Source organism: Lutra lutra, chromosome 1 (assembly GCF_902655055.1).
Source record: "Lutra lutra chromosome 1, mLutLut1.2, whole genome shotgun sequence".
NCBI classification, from domain to species: Eukaryota; Metazoa; Chordata; class Mammalia; order Carnivora; family Mustelidae; genus Lutra; species Lutra lutra.
The window spans coordinates 18,896,107-18,919,880 of record NC_062278.1 but is presented as its reverse complement, the minus strand read 5'-3'; the positions used below and the strand labels follow the sequence as shown (position 1 = coordinate 18,919,880).

The 23,774-nt window shown below is 38.3% G+C and overlaps 1 protein-coding gene across 1 annotated transcript in view; it reads left to right on the top strand.

The window, feature by feature from the left end:
• The window catches only part of JAM2 (junctional adhesion molecule 2), a 65,019-nt gene extending 42,003 nt beyond the window's left edge, over window positions 1-23,016 (top strand). Inside the window, exons 3-10 of the mRNA XM_047721624.1 lie at window positions 3,209-3,316; window positions 7,185-7,337; window positions 8,992-9,194; window positions 11,215-11,314; window positions 15,394-15,501; window positions 17,315-17,330; window positions 20,357-20,399; window positions 22,330-23,016. Of these exons, the coding sequence (XP_047577580.1) occupies window positions 3,209-3,316; window positions 7,185-7,337; window positions 8,992-9,194; window positions 11,215-11,314; window positions 15,394-15,501; window positions 17,315-17,330; window positions 20,357-20,399; window positions 22,330-22,362 (764 nt within the window). The 3' untranslated portion in view covers window positions 22,363-23,016. The remainder of the gene's footprint in view (window positions 1-3,208; window positions 3,317-7,184; window positions 7,338-8,991; window positions 9,195-11,214; window positions 11,315-15,393; window positions 15,502-17,314; window positions 17,331-20,356; window positions 20,400-22,329) is intronic.
• Window positions 23,017-23,774: the final 758 nt, after the last annotated feature.

Genomic DNA, 23,774 nt, shown 5'->3' with positions numbered 1-23,774 from the left:
AAGCAATAATAACCATTGATGGCACATGCTATGTACGAAGTACCACAGACACCAAGTGTATCAATAATGTATTCCCTCACTTAATCTCACAATGACTTCATGAGATGAGTACTGTTATTTTCTTTCTTTTTACAAATGTGAGGATACGGATGCCTGGGTGGCTCAGTCGGTTAAGCATTTGACCTCGGCTCAGGTCATGATCCCGGCATCCTGGGATTGAGCCCCCCTCATCGGGCTCCTTGCTCAGCGGAGAGCCTGCTTCTCCCCTGCCCCTCACCCTGTTCGTGCGCTCTCTCTCTCTTTCCCCCTATCTCTATCAAAATAAATAAAATCTTTAAAAACAAACAAACAAATGTGAGTATAATGTTCAAAAGCTGTAATTTTCCCAACAGCACACACACAGTGTATGGCGGAGGTCTGACTCCAAAAGGCCATGCCTGAAACTACTACCTTATGGTATAATAATCCTAAGGGCTGCATACAAGATTATGCTGGTCGTGCATTTTCACTGAAAATAGAGAGGAGAGTCCATGGTAGCCAACTTCTCAGTTCATCTGGTTCTTTATCCTCGGATGTTGACCCCATGATTCCAGCTGACTTACTGACCCCCAGTTACGGGGGTCACAGTGTTGGCACCTTCAGATCGAGGCACTGACCATGGTTTTGCTTGGAGTGTCCCAAAGAAACACATGGTGAACTCCAACTTGGAATTCTAGGAAATATGTTCTTACATTCTAAGGAATCCTAATTATTTTTTTTCAGTCTTTAGTCAAATGGATCACTCTCTAAATGAGTTGAAGTCTGACCACTCAGGTGTTTTGTAATTGTACACTAACACCCCTGTTCTATTAAGCAGAGTAGAGTACAGCACTCATTACCTCCCGATGTAGCATTTAATTCACTTTATGATTTTTCTTTTAAACAGTTTTTTTTTAAGATTTTATTTATGTATTTGACACACAGAGAGAGAACACCAGTAGGCAGAGAGGCAGGCAGAGGCAGGGTTGGGGGGGCGTGGAAACGCAGGCTCCCCGCTGAGCAGAGAGCCCGACATGGGGCTCGATGCCAGGACTCTGAGATCATGACCTGAGCCTAAGGCAGAGGCTTAACCCACTGAGCCACCCAGGCACCCCTATGATGTTTCTTGTGTGCCTTACTTCCCCTGCAAAGTGTGAGAGCTGAAAGAATGGGGATCTTTGTTTTGCTCACTGATAATAGCTCAGGAACAAGGCTGGACACACGTACTCAACATCTGAGGATGACCTATACCATCACTTCACATCTTCCATGGTCATTGTGAGTGAGGCAGGAGTGGTGTCATTGCATTTAAGAAAACCATCGGTTTTGTTTTTGATATAATTTGTGCAGAGGTTTTCCAGAGAGCAATGAGGACAAAAGTCATATCTTCCTGGTGAAAAAGGCCATGCGTGTGTGTGTTTGTGTGTGTATGTGTGTGTGTGTGTGTGTCTGTTCATGTAGTTAAATATAAGAAACAATGTGACTGAATACAAATTTATTCCTAAGACTAAAGCGTTTGGGCTAAAAATGAGTGTGGGTGTGTGTTTAATTGTTGGAAACTCAACAAAATACGGGAAGGAAACCTATCTCAAACTCAAGACTCCGGAAAGTCACCACCCATTCTCCTTAATCAACAGAACAGAACCGTGTTTCCTCAGACAAGTCCCTCAGCACACATTTTGTCTTTGTAGCATAATTGTAAACATGTCTGTAAAATGATGTCCTTTGTCATGTAAAACCTGCTCTAAAAACTTTAGGCACCCTTGAAAACAATTTTGTGGATTTTTTTCTTTCCCTTGCCTTTCTTTTCTCTGTCCTATTTTCTGTTTTCCATTACCTTGTATTCTATTTCTCTATTTCTAGCAATATGTGTGGAACTAAAAGGAAAATTAGAAACTATATATAATAAAAAGGAACACCATAATTCTATCACATAGAAATCATCACTGGGTTCATATTTTCGTACACATTTTTATAAGCTTTCTGTCCACATCTATGTGTATATTAATAAAACCTGGGATAATAAAAGTATTGCTTTCTAATCTACCATATCATGTAATATCCTGAATTTTTTTTAATGGCATTAAATCTGCTACATCAAAATCAGAGGTATGGAAAGGATTTGAACATAATTTCTCCTCTAGTCAAAGATGTGTGCTTTTGGGGTCAAACTGTATGCATTAAAAAAAAAAAACAAAACTGTATGCATTGTGAGGAAAAAAAGTCTCAGAACTATGAAGGTGACACTCTAGGAAGCGTGACTGAAATGTACTTTAAAAATATTTACAACCAGAGGTTTCCTTTTGTCAACTCAAAGCAGCTGGTAGGTAAGTGCTGGGCTCCCCCGCCCACCCCCACCCGCACCATGGCTAGTCATCTTGTTTGGATAGTTAAAAGAGGGGTTCCTTCGGAGGTTCCAGGAATTTTTAATGACGTAAGTATAGTAAATTTCCTGCAATAAAGTGATTTAAATGAGTTACAGTGAGGCAGTTAAATGTGATGCCAAGATTAAATCTTCTCAAAATTTATCTGGATAGAGATAAGAAATAGAAATTCATGATTTAATAGGAGATCATATCAGGTTTGTATCAATATATCCACAGAAAGGATTATCAAAGAATGGGTCTGAGTGAGGACACAGCATGTTGATGGCATGTTTGTGGATCCCACAGGCTGCACCGAGTGCCTTTCTCTGTTTACCTCCATGGCACTCATGGCTCTTATCACAATGGAATAAAATTACATTATCTTATTTGTCTCTTCTCTTAGGCTATAAACTCCCTGACGACTGAGGCTGGGAATAGTAAGATAAATGATAAATAATTATCATAACTGCCACTTTTCAATTACTTACCATGTCCAGGCATGTGCACTCTGCATGTATTACTGTATTTGAAGACTCACTACAACTCTGTGACATACTGTCTTATTTCACAGATGGTAACTGAGGCTCACAAACTATGGTCAGTACCCTAGTGTCATGCAGTTGTTATGGAGAAGAGCTCTAATGCTTTTGGTTCATCTTTGGGCTAAGCCATCATGGTGCCCATTGAAGTAATTTATGAGTGAATGAATGAATCAATTAATTAAATTATAAAGGAATACCTAAATGCTATTTAAAAATTTACTTAAGTAAAATATAAATTCATAGGGACAATTAGAAAACAAGTATTTTTGTTGTTGTTCCTAGAGGTTATTTTAGCCTGTAAATCCCCAAAGAAGACCATTTCCTCCAGATTAGAGTGGAAGAAACTGGGCCGGAGTGTCTCCTTTGTCTACTACCAACAGGCTCTTCAAGGTAAGAAGCTATAGACTTGATGAGGTGAGAACAGGAGAACACCAAGTATAGCCTGAGTTCTTTAGGTTACAGATGAGAACAGGACAGGACTAATTATTGAGAATATTGGGTTTTTAAATCATTTTGTTTTGTTTTGTTTTATTTTCATCATGATAAGTGTACTCTTAATCCCCATCCCCTATATCCCCCATCCCCCTACCCATCTTCCCTCTGGTAGCCATCAGTTTGTTCTCTGTATTAAGAGTCTACTTCCTGGTTTCTCTCTCTCTCTCTCTCTCTCTCTCTCATTTCCCCTTTGCTCACTTGTTTTGCTTCTTAATGAAGCAAACATATGAGTGAGATCGTATGGTATTTTTCTTTCTCTGACTGACTTATTTTGCTTAGTATAATACCCTCTAGCTCTATCCATGTTGTTGCAAATGGCAAGATTTCATACTTTATATAGCTGAGTAACGTTCCATTATATATAGATCTACCACATCTTCTTTAGCCATTCATCTACCAATGGACACTGGGCTGCTCTCATAATTTAGCTATTGTAAATAATGCTGCAATAAACATGGGGTGCATGTATCTCTTTGAATTAGTGTTTTTATATCTTTTGGGTGAGTACCCAGTTGTGCAATTCCTGGATTATAGATAGTTCTGTTTTTTAATTTTTTGAGGAAATTCCATACAGTTTTCCATAGTAGCTGTACCACTTTACATTCCCACAGTGCACAAGGGTTCTTTTTTCTCTTCATCCTCACTAGTACCTGTTGTTTCTTATGTTTTTGATGTTAGCCATTCTGACAGGTGTGAGATGATATCTCACTGTAGTTTTGATTTGTATTTCCCTGATGATGAGTGACGTTGAGCATCTTTTCATGTGTCTGTTGGACATTTTTCTGTCTTCTTTGGAGAAATATCTGTTCGTGTCTTCTGCCCATTTTTTAACTGGACTACTTGTTTTTTTGCATATTGAGTTGATTCAGTTCTTTATATATTTTGAATACTAACCCTTTATCAGATGTATCATTTGCAAATATCTTCTTGCATTCCATAGGTTGCCTTTTAGTTTTCATTGTTTCCTTCACTGTGCAGAAACTTTTTATTTTGGTATAGTCCCAGTAGTTTATTTTTGCTTTTATTTCCCTTGCCTCAGAAGACCTATCTATTCAAGATATGTCTCCAAAGACAAAGGAAACAAAAGTGAAAATGAACCTTTGGGACTTCTTCAAGATCAAAAGCTTCTGCACAGCAAAGGAAACAGTCAACAAAACAAAGAAACAAAGCACAGAATGGGAGAAGATATTCGCAAATGACACTACAGACAAAGGGCTGATATCCAAGATCTATAAAGAACGCCTCAAACTCAATACCCAAAAAACAGATAATCATGTCAAAAGATGGACAGAAGACATTGGAGACACTTCTCCAATGAAGACATACATCATCATTAGCCATCAAGGAAATTCAAATCAAAGCCACATTGAGATACCACCTTACACCAGTTAGAATGGCAAAGATTAACAAGATAGGAAACAATGAATGTTGGAGAGGATGTGGAGAAAGGGGAAACCTCATACAATGTTGGTGGGAATGCAAGTTGGTGCAGCCACTTTGGAAAACAGTTCGGAGATTCCTCAAAAAATTAAAAATAGAGCTTCCCCATGACCCTGAAATTGCACTACTGGGTATTTACCCCAAAGATACAGATGTAGTGAAAAGAAGGGACATATGTACCCCAATGTTCATAGCATCAATGGCCACAATCACAAGCTGTGGGAAGAGCCAAGATGCCCTTCAACGGACGAATGGATAAGGAAGATGTGGTCCATATACACTATGGAGTATTATGCCTCCATCAGAAAGGATGAATACCCAACTTTTGTATCAACATGAATGGGACTGGAGGAGATTATGCTGAGTGAAATAAGTCAAGCAGAGAAAGTCAATTATCATATGGTTTCACTTACTTGTGAGCATAAGGAATAACATGGAGGACATTATGGGAAGGAAAAGAAAAGTGAATTGGGGGAAATCGGAGGGGAAGATGAACCATGAGAGACTGTGGACTTTGAGAAACAAACGAGGTTTTAGAGGGGAGGGGAACGGAGGGATGGGTGAGCCTGGTGGCGGGTATTAAGGAGGACACGTATTGTATGGAGCACTGGATGTGGTGCAAAAACAATGAATCTTAGAACATTGGAAGAAGAAAAAGGCTTATCTAGAAAACTTGTTACAACCAATGTCAGAGAGAACCTCAGCTCTCTTCAAGGATTTTTATGGTTTCAGGTCTCATATTTAGACCTTTAATCCATTTTGAGTTTATTTTTGTGTATGGTGAAAGAGAAAATGTTTTTAAGTGTGAGATGAAACAAAGAATGACTGAACCCTAGAACACAATCACCGTGAAAACCGAACAGAGAACAGAAGAAGGTGAACTCCATGGAGACCCTGGACCCTTCGTATCTCAGCTCAGCCCTGAAAGATGTAAAATGGACTGCTTTTTGCTGGCCCAGTAGATTAGACTTTTGAGAGTCTTGAGAGAAGAGCTGATGTGGAAGTGAGATGGAGGGTCACTGCTCGGTGATAATAATTTTACCCTATCTCCACATCACCATCTAGAAAGCTAGGCCATCACTAAGAAGCCTATGGAGTTAAGACTTAGACTTATGGCGGGGAAGGTAGATACAACTATTGTTAACAATGCTTTATTTTAATTATTTGTCATACATTTCTTTCCACTTGCTATTTTTCTTGTTGGTTATATAATGATATATATCATATATATATATACAATATATATATATCTTGTTGGATATATAATATAATGGATAAAATGCTATGATATCTGGGTTTTGCCTCCAAATAATTCAGTGTTTAGAGGTGTAGACAGAATAGGAAGGCTGTGTATGGATTACTGTTGTTGCTGGGTGATGAGATTTATTTTAAAATACTCCATAATTTTTTGTGCACTTGAAATTTTCCATTATAAACATTTTAAAAGTTGGGAATATAATTTAACAAGTGTAAGAAGCATGCTATTATTTTAGGATGCTATGCATTACTTTAATTTTAAAGAATTAAACATGTGAACAAATGTTCAAAGTCCATAAAGAATTTAAAATAGCCCCCTTGTTCTCATCTGTCAAGATAGAACTGCTGCGGTCCTTAGGGATGTCTTTGCTTGAATTTTCTACCATTGCCAGTCTAGCACCTGAATGTTATACAAAACACTATCTTCATTCTGCACCAAAAAACTAATCGAAAGAGTGTTTTTAAGACCCCTTCACCTTGTCTTTGTGGCAGTCTGATGTGGGCCACTGCACGTAATTTACTGTTCTAGGTAATTGAACTAGAGTCTGCAGTGTCTTCTGAAGGTGGGAATGTTTGTATAAGCATATTAGAAAGGGCCTGAGGGAGGAATGAGAATTGAATCCTCTAAAATATGAGAATACTGAACTGAATATTCTTTTGTGAACTGTATGTCATTCTAAAAAAAAGGAAATTTGAAAATAGTCACATTTATATCAGTGTTTTGAGTTTTTATTTTTTTTATTTAAATTCAATTAGCCAACGTATAGCACATTATTAGTTTCAGATGTAGAGGTCAATAATTCATCAGTTTATATAACACCCAGTGCTCATCACATCACGTGCCCTCCTTAATGCCTGTCACCCAGTTATCCCATCCCCCCACCCACCTCCCCTCCAGCAGCCCTCTGTTTGTTTCCTATACTTAAGAGTCCTTTTTGAGTTTTTAAACTGAGTTTACTAATAGGAAAATAAATCCTTTGGTCACTGAATGAAGTGACTCGAGAAAGGTAGTATGTAGGAAGTTATTTGCATTCTTATTAACATCATTGTCTTCTTTTTCTAAAAGGTGATTTTAAAGATCGAGCCGAGATGATAGATTTCAGTATACGGATCAAAAATGTTACAAGAACCGATGCTGGGAAATATCGCTGTGAAGTTAGTGCCCCATCTGAGCAAGGCCAGAACCTGGAAGAAGATACGGTCACTCTAGAAGTCCTAGGTGTGCTGTGCTTGTATCTGTGGGTTTACTGTTCCCTACCCTCTTTCCCATCTGGGAGGTTCTAGGAATCAGCAGCACCACCTTCCCTGTAAAATCTTGGCTATAGCCCCTTTTCACCTCATTCACTGCTGAAATTTTACTCTTATAAATTTGTTGTAACAAAATCTCTTTTCATTTCAGATTAAGGTAAATCTTAATGGGCCAATCTTGTACATAGGAACATTTCCCTGAAGAACTTATTTTTCAATACCTTTCAGTATATGTGGACTATCTCTTACCATATAAAATCCTAACACATGAGATGACAGAAGAGCAATAAAACAAAAAAGTAGGGCAGGTAAAATATTAGAAGTTATTTGGGAGAAGACGAGAGGAGAGAAGAGAAGAGAAGAGAAGAGAGAAGAGAAGGGAAGGGGAAAGAAGGGGAGAAGAGAAGAAAGAGAAGAGGGGAGAGGGGAGGAAGAAGTTATTTAGTAAAGAAGGGAAATTAGCATGTATTGTGCAACTAGTGTATGTTAGGCTCTTTAACATATGTAATTTTACTTAATTTTTCACTGACAACTTCACTTTTAATAGATGAGAAAATAGAAGCTAAATGATTTTCTGAAGTCTACACAGCTAATAAGTGTCTGGACCAGGATTTGGATCCTAGTGGGACTAACTCCAAGGCCAATATATTTAGCTACTATGAGAAACACTGATAGATATTAACAGCTCATGATGACAATTGGTGGAGGAACATCTTGTCTTCTCTGTAGATTTTAGTATAAACTGCTGATCATAGAGACTAAAATGGCTCCTCTTCCTTTTTCTATATAACCCAGGGTCTTTCTAAAATACTAGTGATGCACTAGTAGAGAAGAAATTTAACTCAGAAAATTTTGCAGGAGATTCCACTGATGTATTAGTCTTCTTTTGCTACATAACAGATGATCAAAACCTGGCAACTTAAAACACCACCCATGTATTGGCTCACAGTTGTGTAGATCAGAAGTCCAGCTTGGCAAAGCAGGGCTTGCTGCCGAGGGTATTTTAAGACTGAAATCAGGGAGTCAGTGGGTTCTGGTCTGGAGGTTCTGGGGAAAGGTTGCTCTCTTTGTTGGCAGATTTCGATCCTTTGGCTGTCTGTACAGCTGAAGATTCAGTTCCATGCTGGCTGTGAGCTGGGGGCCACACTCGGCTCCTGGGGGCACCATATTCCCCACCGCACGGCCCTCTCCATCTACAGCCCAACAGAAGCATGTTGAGTCCTTCCTGGGCTCTGAATTTCTGACTTTCCCATCTGTGACCACCCAGAGAAAACGTTTTCAAGGGGCCATGGGATTAGGTCAGACCCATCTATGTAATCTCCCTATCTTAAAAGACAATAGATTTGGGACCTTAGTTACATCTCTAAAATCTCTTCAAAGTAGTACCTAGATTCGTGTTTATAGGTAAGGCCTGGAAATGGCATATCGATTTTTCCCACATGCCATTGGCCAGAACTCATGCTGGCAAATGTGGTCTGGCTGTGTGCCCATGAAGAAAGGAAATGGATCTCTTGAGCAAGTAGCCGGTCTCTCTCACAGGTGTCTAATAAGCCCATCTTGACCTGGCTGTTAAAATCCTTGTTTAACTTATAAATAACCAATGCCATTTGACTTCCCTCCTTTAGTGGCTCCAGCAGTTCCAACCTGTGAAGTACCCAGTTCTGCTCTGAGTGGAACGGTGGTAGAGCTTCGATGTCAAGACAAAGAAGGGAATCCTGCCCCTGAGTACACCTGGTTTAAAGATGGCATCCCTTTGTCAGAGAATACAAAACTTGGCTCCCAAAGCACCAACAGCTCCTATACGGTGAATACAAAATCTGGAACTCTGGTAAGGTCATTTCAAGCACTGGCCTCATTGCCGTCTTATATTTGGAGAGGAAAAATTATTAGAACTAAACCGATGGAGAACAGAGGGCTGATACCATTGCTTAAGGGGCAGCGGGAAAGATGGTGGTGCATGCCCAGGGAAGTGATGGAAAAGGCACTACCAGAGATGAGCAGACTATATAGAGAACTAATAATAATAATTTTAACAAATTTTGAAAATTTCATTCTTTCACTCTACTAGTACATAATAACATGTAAAAAGTAGATCCTCTGGTAAATAATAAAGCATATTTAATAAAGTGGCTAAATAATAAAGCATATCGATGGGCATGGCTCCTTGAGGAAGACCATGGTCCCGCCCTCGCAGCTCCAGCAGGCTCAGTCAGCAGGTCCGACAGATTTTACACTGAGAAGTTGGGCAGAAAAACTGCCGTCACACATTGCTATATTTACTTTTCAAATTTATTTTTTCTCCGAGCAGGTGATAAAAACCCCAAGGCGGGTTTGAGACAGGTTCACTTTCCCCACTTAGCCTCAACCCTTGAAATATCTTGTGATGTCAAAGGGATGCACCAGGTCAGAACAAGGGTGGGTTCTTTCCTGAGAAACAGGCAACAAAAGACTCCAGTGTATGAATGACAATGACCTTCCTTCAATTACCAGTTATGTGCTAGTAGATCATTTATGGGTGTAGTCTAACTTATCGTTAATGACTTACCCTTGCCCTTGCACTGCTGGTGAGTGTTTTTAGTCTGGCTTTTGGCACAATGAGAGAGGATTTCATAAGATGAAACACACAAGGGGAAACTTTCTGTCCCATCACGTTGAAGTATACAAAAAGAAGGGGGGATGTAAGTAGTGAGGAATGACAAGAGAGAAAAAGGGATTCGTAGATCAAAAACCTGGCTGCTTTTAGGAGCATGTATTGCATGAGGATCCAAGCCAATGAGGAGGTGCTCCTTAGAGACTCATGGCTATCGTGGCTGTGGTCAACGGTGACCACGGTGGTATTGAGGGTGTGACAGGAGCATCTGGGCATCCTTCTCACCCTCTGTGCTGGTCCTGGAAGGATCCTTTAAGGTGTTCAGGACCTACTGTGTACCCTTCCTCCCTGACTCTCTCCTAACTTCCTCCCTCCCTCCCTTTGCTTCCTTCTTGTCATCTATCCATCCATCTTTGCTTCCTTCCTTCCTCCCTTTCTCCCTTCCTTTCTTCCTTCTGTTTTCCCTTGCCTTCCTTTTTCTTCCCTCCCCCTGCCACCCATCCATATATCCATCCATCTTTTCTTCCTTTCTTCCTTCCTCTTTCCCTTTCCTTCCTTTCCCTTCTCTTCCCTCCCCTCCCCTCCAGAAATTCACCAAGGGGATCAATCCACTAATAGCAATTATAAAGCCTATTATACCAAAGTCTTACCTTTCAGTTGTTTTGGCAGAATGTAGAAGGAGCAAAGGTTAGAGCATTATCCTTTCAGAATTTTCAAAGATGCCACAACTGATAGAATTTGTAATCCTATAAATCACACTGATTAAGATTTTCCTAGACCCTATGCTACTTCCTGGTAGAAGTTCTGGCCCTTTAGAGGAAGTGCTCATTACTTACTGCTGTAGTGAACTCACTTGTGGCTGAGGAAACTGCCTTAGCCCTTTCAGGCCGAGGACGCCTTTCTTTACAAATGGTGTTTCCTGGGAATTAGAAATACCACCAAACTTTAAACTACCATGTGCTATAAACTTTAAAAAATGCCTATTGCCTTCCTAACCATACCACTTCCACGGTATCACGAAACAAAGACACTTCCCCATATATATTTAAGACTTTCTCTATCAAAATAAACAGGAAGCCCAGCTACTTACCCCTTGAAGGCATGGCTGAGTTTTGAATTCACAGTAAAGACATCAAGTCCTAACTCATGACAAAGGAAAGACCAACTTCATGCTAAAATTCAAGAGACATGGTTACTTGAGAAGTCTTCTTACGGATTCATGGCTTAAAATATATATTTATTTTCCTTCCACAAATAGCAATTTAACACTGTTTCAAAACTAGACAGTGGAGAGTATTCCTGTGAAGCCCGTAATTCTGTTGGACATCGCAGGTGTCCGGGGAAACGAATGCAAGTAGGTAAGCCTGCGGTACTGGGAGGAACGATGGTCTGCAGTCAGAGCACACGTGGACTTGGGGATGGGAAGGAGCCAGGGGTGGGACCGTGCCTGACTGGCTAGAAGAATAACCAGAGGGAGTATTTAAAATTAGCTTGACATAATGTCTTGCAAAAAGCAAACATGCTGTTCTCAGTCCATCTCCCAAACGAGCCAAGAATATTTAGCAGTCTACTCTTCAAGTTTTTGGATTTTTCAAATCATTTTTTAAAAAATATTTTTGTCCAGGTGGTCTTCTTGCAAACAAAAGCTGAGAGTCTTGTAAAGGGCTCAGGGTCAAGGATTGGGGAGTTCAGTTTCCAGCTCTGTCACTTACTAGCTACGTATTCTTGGGTGGATTATTTAACCTCAGTCTCCCCAAAGTAGAGGTAATAATACGCTGTCTCCATTGTGTTATGGTTCCATCGGTAGAGCATGTGACTGTTGATCTCAGAGTCATGAGTTCAAGTTCCACATTGGGAGTACATCTCACTTAACAAAAAGAAAAAAATAATTGATATTTGAAAGGGTTAGAATAGCACTGTGGCATATTGCCAGCACTGTCAGGAGTTGGCCGTCTTAGTGGTGGATAATTTTTTCAATCCCCTAAAATACAGTGCTCTACTTATCCCTGAGCGGGCTCTCAAGAAAGACATGTCGAATGTACTTATGAATCTCTATTTGCTATAAAACATATCTGCCATATATTTCACAAAATAAGCTTCTTAGAAGTCAATAAAATTAGTACAATAAAATTAGTACTCGGGAATCTTTTCAGATTATATAAGTTTCAGAGCAAACCTTTTTTTTTCATTTTATTTCTAATAATTTGGTTCAATTCTCCCTTTGTGAAAGTCCTGTGTTTTGAAAACGATTATGTCATAGAGCAGCTGGAGATTGCTCTTGTGGGGTTAAAGGTCATTACGGAGGGCTGGACCCCAAAACAGAATACCCACAGGTCCCCTTGGTTCAGGAGTTTGTCCTCATCTCTGTGAGGTCAGAAATTCATGTTTTCAATGTGCTCAGAGATATACAGATCTATGCACACTAATTTGTGGTGTTTATGTACGATTAAACTCTTGGGATTGTTTTTTAAAGAAAATATAATCTTATTAGACCTTAGAATGCCATAAAGGATAAGATACTCAGGAGTGTATTCTAGTTTCCACAAGTGTCTTTTTAAAATTCAGGGTTACATATTATCCATCCAAGTCACTCAAGTGTTGACATTTATAGTCAAACATAAACATTTGCTTAAAATATCAGAAGTATCCATCTTAGTGCTGGAGTTACCATTCAAAAAATCATCAGAACATATTTAAAGTTAATGCATGAATACGGTGTTTTCCTAACTGCATTTATTCACATATTACCCTCATTTTTTTTACTGTGACCTTATGCCACCTGCACTATTTTTTCTTTCTTTAAGTGGTCCTGTTTAATTTCAATGCCTAATTTAGCCTCATCTCAAGAAATAATACCTTTGATGTCATGGCCTTAACATACGAATTACATTTTCCAATCATGCAGTTTTATTTGGAATACATTATTCCAAGCATGCATGTTTATTTAAAATGCGAAACAGCTGAAATTTCATAGTTTGCGTTGCACTATTCTTACCAGTTTAATTTGACCATGATTTTCCCATATCTACTCTTTTCAGTGTAAGTCAGCTTAGAAGTTAAAATTTGTTCATTTAATGCTCATCCGTCGATCCTAGATGTTTCATGACCTTGGGTTGAAATTGAATATCTTTTGATACATAAAAATTTGTCAAATCATATTTCCTTCATGGAAATCAAGTTTCCTTCATGGGTTATCTGTAATAACTTATGACCCAAACCAGAATCTATTCTAAGGAAGCTCTTTTTGAAGTATAAAGTGAAAGTAAATCATTAATCTGATGATTATGCACAAGCTGCCCCTTGTAAAACTCCCAGGAGTCCTCACTCACACTTAGCATCTTAACAGTTTGGTTCCTTTTCTTTTGGTTAGAATGATGATGCCTTCCTTTTGTAGTGGCTTTTTTTTTTTTTTTTTTCAAAGAAAAAACAAAATATTTTTGTACGTGTTGTTACTAACTCATCTCTAACTTACAAGTCTTCTTCCATTTCACTGAGAGAAGTAAAGTAAAATTTATACCATAACTTACAGGGTAAGACAGGTTTTTGTTGTTGTTGTTGTTAGAATCTGCCTTTAGGTTGAATCCTTCATAGATGTCAAGTTCATTGACAAACTATAGAACGGATATTTGTCTGATAATAGCCCTGAGATTGAAACCTTTGCAGACGTCACATTCGTTGACTGCTACAAAGAAAATAGTAGGTACAGTTTGGTTCTGTAGTTATTAACTTAATTTTGCCTTATTATAATTATTATAGATTTTTTCCTTATTGATTTCATTTCGCCTTAAATTATTAATATTGTGGAATGTTTTTCTCTGTCTGCTACTTTTTTAAGTAAATAAATAGCTGGGTCTTACTGACCTCTCAATGCTCAAGCAAAATGAACTGAGTTTTTTGTTTGTTTGTTTGATTGTTTGCTTTTTAAGATTTTAGTTTATAGTAAAATCTGTACCCAATGTGGGGCCTGAACTTACAACCTTGAGATCAAGTGTCACATGCTCTACTGATTGAGCCAGCCAGGTGCCCCTAAAAATGAACTGACTTTACACCAAGCAATAATTAATGTTTTGTACTCCAGTCAAATTGCTCAGCCTTCCAAAAAATGTATTGTTTTTTTCTTAAAAAATCAGTTAATATTTCAGATATATGAGAAAATTAATAACCCTTGACGTTAGAAAAAAATTTTGAGACCAAAAAGTTTTATGATAAGGATACTCACTTAAATAATATTTCTTAAAAAAATCTTTCCCAAAATGTGCAGTGCTTTTAAATATCTACAATTACTGTTGAGAAAATGCTACCTATATTTTCTCCAAATTACTTAATCACATATTAATTAATACTTGCTTTTAAAAACAAGAACCCTTTGCGGAATTGTTCCTTTAAAAAATATAGGTAATTTATATATTAATCAATACATAGGAAGTATCCAAATGACAGAAAGGTGTGGCTCATGAAATCCTGATGGACAAGCTGGAGAAATGTGACCCAGGTTAAATATTTAGATGTATTCACACAGTTGGAGCCCATACCCAGAGGGTATAATAAATTCCATTATATGAAGGGAGGTGTGTAATAGCCTGTTCCATAGTTCTTTGCCTTACAAAGTCATAGTCATCATTTTATTAGTGATCTGAATGGGGATGTTTTTGCTGCTGTTCCCAATTGCATAAATATTAATCTTGGAAGGTTCATAATCTAATCCTTGGACAACAGAATCAGTATCTGAAAAGAACCTATCAGGTTAGTAACATGGTAGTGATTTCAAAGTTGGGTCCAAAAAATCCAGTTGTATCAGGTTAGAGGAAAGATCACTTAATAGCAACAGGAAAAAGTCTTGGAGAGTGTAGTTCATTTTAAACTTAATGGGATGATAATTTAATGGCATATATGTTGTGGGTGTGTATGTGTCTATATGTACCCATACACAAGCCCAATTAAATTCAAGAAACATGTTTCCAACTCTTATTTTATAGAACAACAGTCACATGGCTTTCTTGGGGGCTGAATGAGTTTTCCATTATTGATAAAATTGACCCAGATGATGGTGTGGAAGAATTCTGAGTAGAATTGGGGTTGTGTGGTGGTTTAATACTTGACCTCACTGAACCTTGAAGATCACTTCCAATCTGATATTTAATCCTTTGAAGTACTATTTCCCCCAAATGAATGCAAGAGAATACCATACATGTTATTTCTGAATCACGGAACTTCTTTCAATTTAAGATTCTTGCAAAACTTAATTCAATTAATATTTTTAGTCAGTTTTGAACCTTGTCCTGGAAGGGAATCAACAGAACAGGCTTCAGCAGCATGGAACCACCCATGTTTATAGTATAGCAACAAATGGGGAGCTTACTTGAATTTTCTCAATTTAATAACTGCATCTGTCCATATATTTGACCCGAATTCATGCATGGCTTGTTTTGCATTCCAGATGATCTCAACATAAGTGGTATCATAGCAGCTGTAGTAGTCGTGGCCTTAGTGATTTCTGTTTGTGGCCTTGGCGTGTGCTATGCTCAGAGGAAAGGCTACTTTTCAAGTAAGTGAATCTCACCCTTCTTTGCTAGATAACTTCCTGTGGATATAGAGTTTTCTTACAAGACCTTGTTTCTGTCAATTAGTTCTAACAAATTCTAGTGGGTATTTTTCCTTGGTTTTTCTGCAGCAGAAAATGTCCCAGGTGACAGGTGGGTGAGTTATGAAGGACCTTGGCAAACAGAGGGAGAAAAGGCAGAGCTTCCTCATCACAACATTCAGGAAACACCACAGACTATGTGAGAGGCACAGTGGGGTGGCTTAATGAGGTGATACTGACAGATAGCCAAAGCACATGGATATTTATAGTATATTGACATGTATTTAAGAGCCCCTTAAGTTAGGAATTATGTATCTCAAGATGTAGATGGATTTCCAGTTTTATCATAAGAAGCTTCATTGAAATAAATCAGTGAAATATTTTTCAGTTTTGAATACCAGAATGTTGAATGTCAACTTAGAATAACTATATCTATATATAGAGAGAGAGATATAGATATATAAAACTTGTTCAATAAAAACTAGAAACCTGTAGTATTACAGTTGCTTCTGGACAAAGTTTTTAATTCTTAGGTTTAGACCTCTTATAACTCCAAACACCCATTTTATGATAAAATGGGTTTAATATGAATGAGATTTGAAAATAATGTATTATTCTTTTAAAGTATTTCTTTACTCCCCATCTTTATTTAAAATTAGGGGATTTTTAAAATTATCTGAGAGCTCAAAAAGCTGCAGAACTCCATCAAGTCTGTTGGAAAGAGTGTACAAAGCAGGATTTTTTTTTCATAGAATAGTAAATTAATTTATAGCATAAGCAAGTTTTAGACCCACTGTTTTATAGTGAACATTAATTTTAGAACTTAGGTTTAAAAAACATATTAACATAAAAATTAACCTATAAATAGATATTCAGTATCATAAAATGTTTCCATGGCATTGTTTCAAGCATATTCCCTATAATTAAGAATAGCTGCTTTGTGAATTAATAGCTTCTTTCCTTGGTGCTCCAATCTTAGTCTAGTGTAAATGTAATTTTATGAATGGAATCCATCTGACGCCCCCTGCTGGTCACCGGTGAAAGTACAGACAGATAAGATGATTCAGACAAAATTCTTGTCATGTTTATCCATAGTTGCAAAATAAAGTATATCTTTATTGGAAACTTGGTAAATAGATTTTTCTTAAAATGATGAATTAATCAAAGATTTGACTTGGGTGTTAGGAATTCATTAGTGAAGAATTTACTCCCATTCTCAGCTGATAGAAAATCTATCCAAAAGGATCATTTCCTTGAACTTGATTTCAGACAGGAGTTGGCAGGCTATGACTGGTGGACCAAATCCAGCCTGCCACCTGGTTTTCTGTGGCTCACGAGCTAAGAATGGTTTTTACAAATGAATATTTACAATCTGTTTGATAAGAAGGAATACTAACTTTGAATCCCAGTTAGCAGAAATGTTATACTTGTCAACAAAAGAATTCTATTTTTCCAATTAATAGACCTATACGAAAGACTTTGATTATTATTATTGTATTTTTGAATTTTATTAATAAAAATTTTTGGAAACTTGGTCTCTCTTATTATGTAAGTGCCTACTTATCCTCAATTCTACCTCTTGGCCCACAAAACCTAAAGATTTGCCTTGTGGCCCTTGACAGAAAAAAGTTTGCCAACCCTTGATTTAGAAAGTACAGATGTCACCAAGAGAGAATCAAGATTGAGAAAAAGAAATTAAGCCTAAACTTGCTTTTATATGAATATGTGTCATACCATATTACTCTTGCATTAATGATATATCCTTATTCTTTTGTAGAAGAGACCTCGTTCCAGTAAGTATACTTTCTTAAATGCATGCCTTTCTGCCCACACCAGCTAATTTTCGGCTAATCATCTGTTTTAAGTCAAACATGAAAAGTTGGGTTATTTGTGAAGGTTTTATCCTAAGGAAAGTGACTCAAATTCATCAAGAAATATATCCTACCTCATACCTACCTGTCAATGCTGTTTAATTAGCTAGAGAAGACATGTAGTCACTAATTCGACTCTGTAGGCATTTCCATAGTACTCTTTAAAAAATATATTTTCTGTATTTTGATAACTTTAAAATTTTCAAATAAAATTTTACTAAACAGCCATTTTCACATTGAATTGGATATTTATTTGGTGCCCAGCTCTGTCCTAGGGAGTGGCCACACAGCAGTGAACAAAATAGGCTACACTACTCCCTGCCTCATGGAGCTTACATAGAAAAATGTGGAAAGTAAACACACATATAAACTCTACAGTATGTCAGACTGTGGTAAGTGTTACAGAGTCAGCTAAAGTGGATAAGGGAATAGAGAATACATGGGGTAGGAGAGGAGATTGTCCTTTACGGTGGTTAGGTGGTTCATTCACTGATGAAGTGATGTTTGAGAAGGTCCTAAAGGAGCAGAAAGAGCAAATTATGCAGATACCCATGAGAAGAGCGTTCAAGCAGAGGAGAAAGTATAGATGGAAAGGTCTAGAGGCCAGGCCCACCTAGAGTATCTGAGGCAGATGGAGGGGACTGGTGTGGCTGAAACTGAGTGAGGACAGTAGAGGGAAGGGATGAGTGTGCAAACGTAGTGGAGGCCAGATGACACGGAACCCTTCAGGGCACTTGTGAGGAATCTGACCTTGATTCTGAGTCAGATGGGAAGTCATTGAAAGGCTTTGAGTCAGGGAGTAGTATCCTGTTACTTAATTTTTAGAAGCTCACATTCACTGCTCTGTTAAGAATCAACTATAAGAGGGGCACCTGGGTGGCTCAGTGGGTTAAAGCCTCTGCCTTCCGCTCGGGTCAAGATCTCAGGGTCCTGGGATCGAGTCCCGCATCGGGCTCTCTGCTCGGCAGGGAGCCTGCTTCCTCCTCTGTCTCTGCCTGCCTTTCTGCCTACTTGTGATCTCTGTCTGTCAAATAAATAAATAAAATCTTAAAAAAAAAAAAAGAATCAACTATAATGTAGCGAAGAGTGGAGGAAGTTAGGAAATTACTGAGTAATTATCCAGCCAAAAGAAAATGGTGGCTGGTTATGTGAAGCGATAGGATTCTGGATACATTTGAACAATTTACTGATTGGTTGGATGTCGATGTGAGAGAAAAAGAGAAAAATCAAAGATAGTTCCATGGCTATGAGAAGAATGATGTTACCATTTACCAAACTGTGCAAGATTTCAGGAGGAGCAGGTTTGGGGGCATTAGGTGGGAAGGTCTGGAATGTTTGGGAATTTTAATATTTAAAATGCCAATCAGCTTCCTAGTAGAGATAATTAGTAAATAACAGGATATATAAACCTGGAGTTTGTGGAAATAACTAGGATTAGCAATTTAAAAATAATTGGTGTATGAGATGACAAAGGTTTTTTTTTTTTTAATATTTTTTATTTATTTATATGAGAGAGAGAGAAGAGAGCAAGCACAGGGAACAGAGGGAGCAGAGGGAGAGGGAGAAGCAGGGAGCCCAACTCAAGGGCCCGATCCCAGGACTCTGGGTTCATGTCCTGAGCTGAAGGCAGATGCTTAACCGACTGAGCCACCCAGGCACCCTGAGATGACAAAGTTTATTTGTGCTTCATTTGTGACCGTCCTTTGGGTGTACATGGAAATGGCAGACCCAACGTCGGGCAATGGGCATTCCCATCTACTCTCAGCTGCCATGGCTCCAGATATGTCATAATCTTTAAGTCTTTTTGAAGATTTAGCTGCCATTGATCTCCTGTTTCCAGACTTCCTGCTCAACCCTGGTCGCTCAGTCTAATCCTATCCCAGTACAAGTCCAGGATGAGTTCCAAGTTATCAGGACTAGCAGTCGTAAAGGGGAAGATTTCAGAGAACAGGGTAGCCTGATGTTATAGCCTCCCACAACCCACCCCAGGCAACTGTGAGGACTGCTACTTTTATTGAGGAAGATGGAAAGTAATTAGAGGGTTTTGAGCAGAAGAGAGAATCAATCATCTTACATAAGGAGAAAGGTCGGCATTGCTACTGTGAAAAAGTTTATTCTTCTCTTCAACCACAATGTCTCTTAATAACCCAGGGAGGAATCTGGAGGCAGTATCTTTACTTCTAGACACATCTCCTGCCATTTGTCAAATCCATGACCCTTAAAATTTGTTGGCTAATGAATTGGATGTTATATTAATTTGCTAGGACCGCTGTCACAAAGTGCCACAGATAAGTAGCTTAAACAGAAATTCCTTTTCTTACGCTTCTGGAGGCTACAAGTCCAGATCAAGGTGACAACAGGGTTGGTTCCTTCTGAGGACAGTGAGGGAAGATCTGTTCCAAGCCTCTTTCTCTCCTTGGCTTATACATGGTCTTCTGAATTCATATTGTCTTCCTTCTGCCTGTGTTTGTCTCTATATTTACTCTTCCTGTAAGCACAGCGGTCATTTTGGATGGGGTCCATCCTAATGACCTCATTTTATTTTAATTACCTTTGTAAAGACCCTATCTCCAAATATGGTCACATTTTGAGGTATTGATGGTTGGAACTTTAGCATGAATTTTTGAGGAAGGCAGTTCAGCCTATCACAGATGACTAGAACCCTAGTTACCTTGTAAAACTTTCTTTCCATACAGGGGGAAAAATAAATTTTGATTATAATGTTCAAGATTTCAAAGTGCTAAATGTTAAAAAGTTGCTAAGTTAAAAGTGAGTAAGTCTCTGCACATTCCAGAGAAATTTTTAGCCCTGGGCTACAAAGATACATAGGGCTTCACAGGCTGATACTTTGTTATATGGCTTTCTCTGTGAATATTGCCTATAAATATAAGAAATTCAGTTAAGAATGCTGGCATTTTTTAATATTTTCTGTTATATTCCACAAACAGGAAGAGTAGTTCTGCATCTAAAGCCACCACAATAAGTGAAAATGTGAGTATTTTAAAAACATTTTATTTATAGATCAGATGTGTTTAGGAAATAGGGCAGAGAAATGAAATAATTGTACAGAAGCGATGGATTGTCACTTTTAATATATTTTTGTCTTCTCGGGTCTATGATTGGTCTTTAGAAGGAGCTGAGCGAATGTCAGCTTCCATTCTCTGTCTGGGATGGTAGGATGAACTTACCCCACATCTGTAGATCAGTGGGGCTTTGCCATACCATTCATCCTTTTTCTCATGTTTGCTCTCAGTAGCCTCCTTAGCATCATTCGGTCTGATATTATCAGCTCCATTTCAAAGATAAGAAAATTAAGACCCAAGTTCTCACAGATCCCAGTGGTGGGGCTGGATCCAGGTACCTCCATTCTTTTCAGCTTACCCAAGCAGATGGCTTCCCCTAGATCCGTGACTGTAAGACTCTCCTTTGGCTATTCAGACAACCCGGAAAATTTAGGAATATGGAATATCCTCTGCTATTTCTGAAAGGAATATTTCAGAAATCCCTGAAGGGATACAATAATTATCTAATTCAGGTGGTTTAGGCAATGTAAGTTGGACCCTTGTGTACTGATGCTTCTGTAAACACTATAGTGAAGCAGTAAATAACATCGTTGCTCAGATTTTGTAGCTCTTTGGGTGGGTATTCAACTGTCTGTTTGTTTTTGTTTTTTTGTTTTTTTGTTTTTTTTTCAGGAATATGGGAGGTAAGGGAGGAAGGTTTCCAGTGTTTTTAGAGGTCTAACTCCTTTCTTGAGAAATGGAACACTGGTTCTCTGAATTCCTTGGCACTCAGTGGCAGGGATTCTCTTAGATTTCCTACACATAAAGCTAGGGGTAGCCAGTGGAAACCAGTATTTTTTTTTTTAATTTTTTATTAACACATAATGTATTCTTATCCCCAGGGGTACAGGTCTGTGAATCGCCAGGCTTACACACTTCACAGCACTCACCAAAGCACATACCTTCCCCAATGTCCATAACCCCACCACCCTCTCCCTACCCCCCCCCCGCCCCGCCCCCTGGGCAACCCTCAGTTTGTTTTGTGAGATTAAGAGTCTTTTATGTTTTGTGGATACCAGTATTTTAAACGCTTGAGTGATTTTAAGTGACACTAATTTACAATCCGCTTATTGTTCCATATTTTTTTCTGCCAAAATCTGATTTTTTAAAAATTGTCTACTCCAGAATCTCTCACAGAAGTCACTTTATTTTGTACTTTACCATGCCACAATCATATTATTCTTTCATTAGCAGATAAGCAATACGTAACTCTATCATTTGTTCCTAGAATTTATAGAAAACACTCCTAAAAGGTGGAATAAAGTAATCTTATCCTTCCAAACAGTAGGAGACACTTTGTGGCTGTCAGAAGAGCAAAAACCTTTTTTTTTTTTTTTTTTTTTTTTTTTTGTCATTGTCTTTTTCCTGGTTGCCCTCATTCCACTGAGAGGTTGAGCCCCCCATTCTGGTTTTGCCATAAAGCCGATTTCTCAGTCTTGGCATTATTGACGATTTCTCATCATTCTTATATTTAATTTCTTATGTAAATTCTGATATAATGAGTTCATACAATTTTGCATATTCTCTGGGGCGGGGGGGGGGGGGGGCGCTGTACCATGCATGATAAGATGCTTAGCAGCACCCAGCCTCTACCCTCTAGATGTCAGGAACATACCCCAAGCAGATAAGATTTCTCCTGCCCTAACTCCCATTCTGACTTCTTTACTCTTTAGGCAAAGTCTCAAAGACCTTGTTTCCTAGTATTTCTTTAATTCCCCATAAAACAGATTTCGTTCACTCTATGCTGGTTTGTACCTATGAGAGTCTCATAGTGCATGTAGCCTTATACTGATAAAATTTATACATTTCTTTATGAATTAATACATTGTACTTAAACTTGTTTTTTCCCCTTTTCTTAGGATTTCAAGCATACAAAATCCTTTATAATTTAAAAGAAGTCCACCTTTGAGATACGCCAAAACCACAGTTGTTACACAAGTTATTAAAAGATTGTAAAACTCTGCTTTGTCTTACATTTGCAAAGAGGTACATGAGATGAAGTTGGTATTTCACGATAATTTTTATGATCGTTAAATTACTTGAAATTGTTAAACAAATAGTTCTGTCAGCACCTAAATAAAACCCAGTCTGACTTCTTGCGTCTGGACTAAGTTAAAAGAATCACAAAACTCTTACGAAATGTTAAATGTCCTAACTTTTAGAGGAACTTACTAAAATATATGATATTGATTGTGAAATTAATCCACAGAGCATGAAAATATATACTGTGCTCACCTTCTGTGCAGCAGTCTGATTTAGAAGGTTAAGAAAATACTGACAGACACAAAAGGAACCTCTGGTCTCATTTCTACCAGAATCCTCCTTTCTCCCTTAATACAATCCTTATTCCGCTGCTCCTTTATCACTAATCTATTCACAGAAGGGAGGTAGGAGTACTGGGTTTTATTTTCAAGGATTTGTGCTTTGTGTTTATTTTTATTTCTGGGAACCAAAAGCAACATAAAAAAAAAAAACCTAATGACCAGAGCCCACTCCCCCAGTGTGTGTCATTGATTTCCTCATTAAACATAATTTTGAGAGTCAAACACAAATCCAAGTGTGTTATTTCACTTGAGTTGTTTGTTGGTCTTTCCTTCCTCTAAGACTATTTTGAAGAGGATCGGCAGCCTTGACCTCAGAACTCAGCACTGCACCTACACGCGTAACCTTGCAGACACCTTTCTCTGCGTGATGGTGACTTCATACTGATTTTCATATGATTTTTTCTGAAAACCACGCAGTGAAATTCTGAGCTGGGCCGAGTCCCTTGCTAGCCAATCCTGATAACTGCAGAGCCGGGGATGTAAAGAGAAGGGGCTAACTGACAAGCGAAACAAAAGAGCTCACTGTGGCTCTCCACACTTGTTGCCCTGCTTGATACCTAAAAGACACAGGAGAAACGGTGGCCAAAGTGAAAAATCAGTCTCATCATCTGGTTTCTCCCCTAATTAATTGTAAGGCGTCCAACTAACAGTAAGAACAATTAGACTGTGTCAAAAAAGCATAATCTTCTATAACTTATTATGATCCATATAAAATATGGGTAATAAAATATGGGTGGGGCATTTCTCATTCTGGGAAAATCTGGATGAAACTTTGTCATGAACTTTGTCAACTTTGAACATGATTAAGCTGCTTTTAAAGGAATCTATTCATTTTTCCCATTAGACAAAGCAAATCCCAGAATTATCTGGACAAATGGTTTAAGCATTAGCATGTACCTGGACACCACACCAGGCCACTGGGAAGATGCCTCTTGTCAGACCATACCTTGCCCCCCACTTGTCTGTGGCACTGGGTGCTT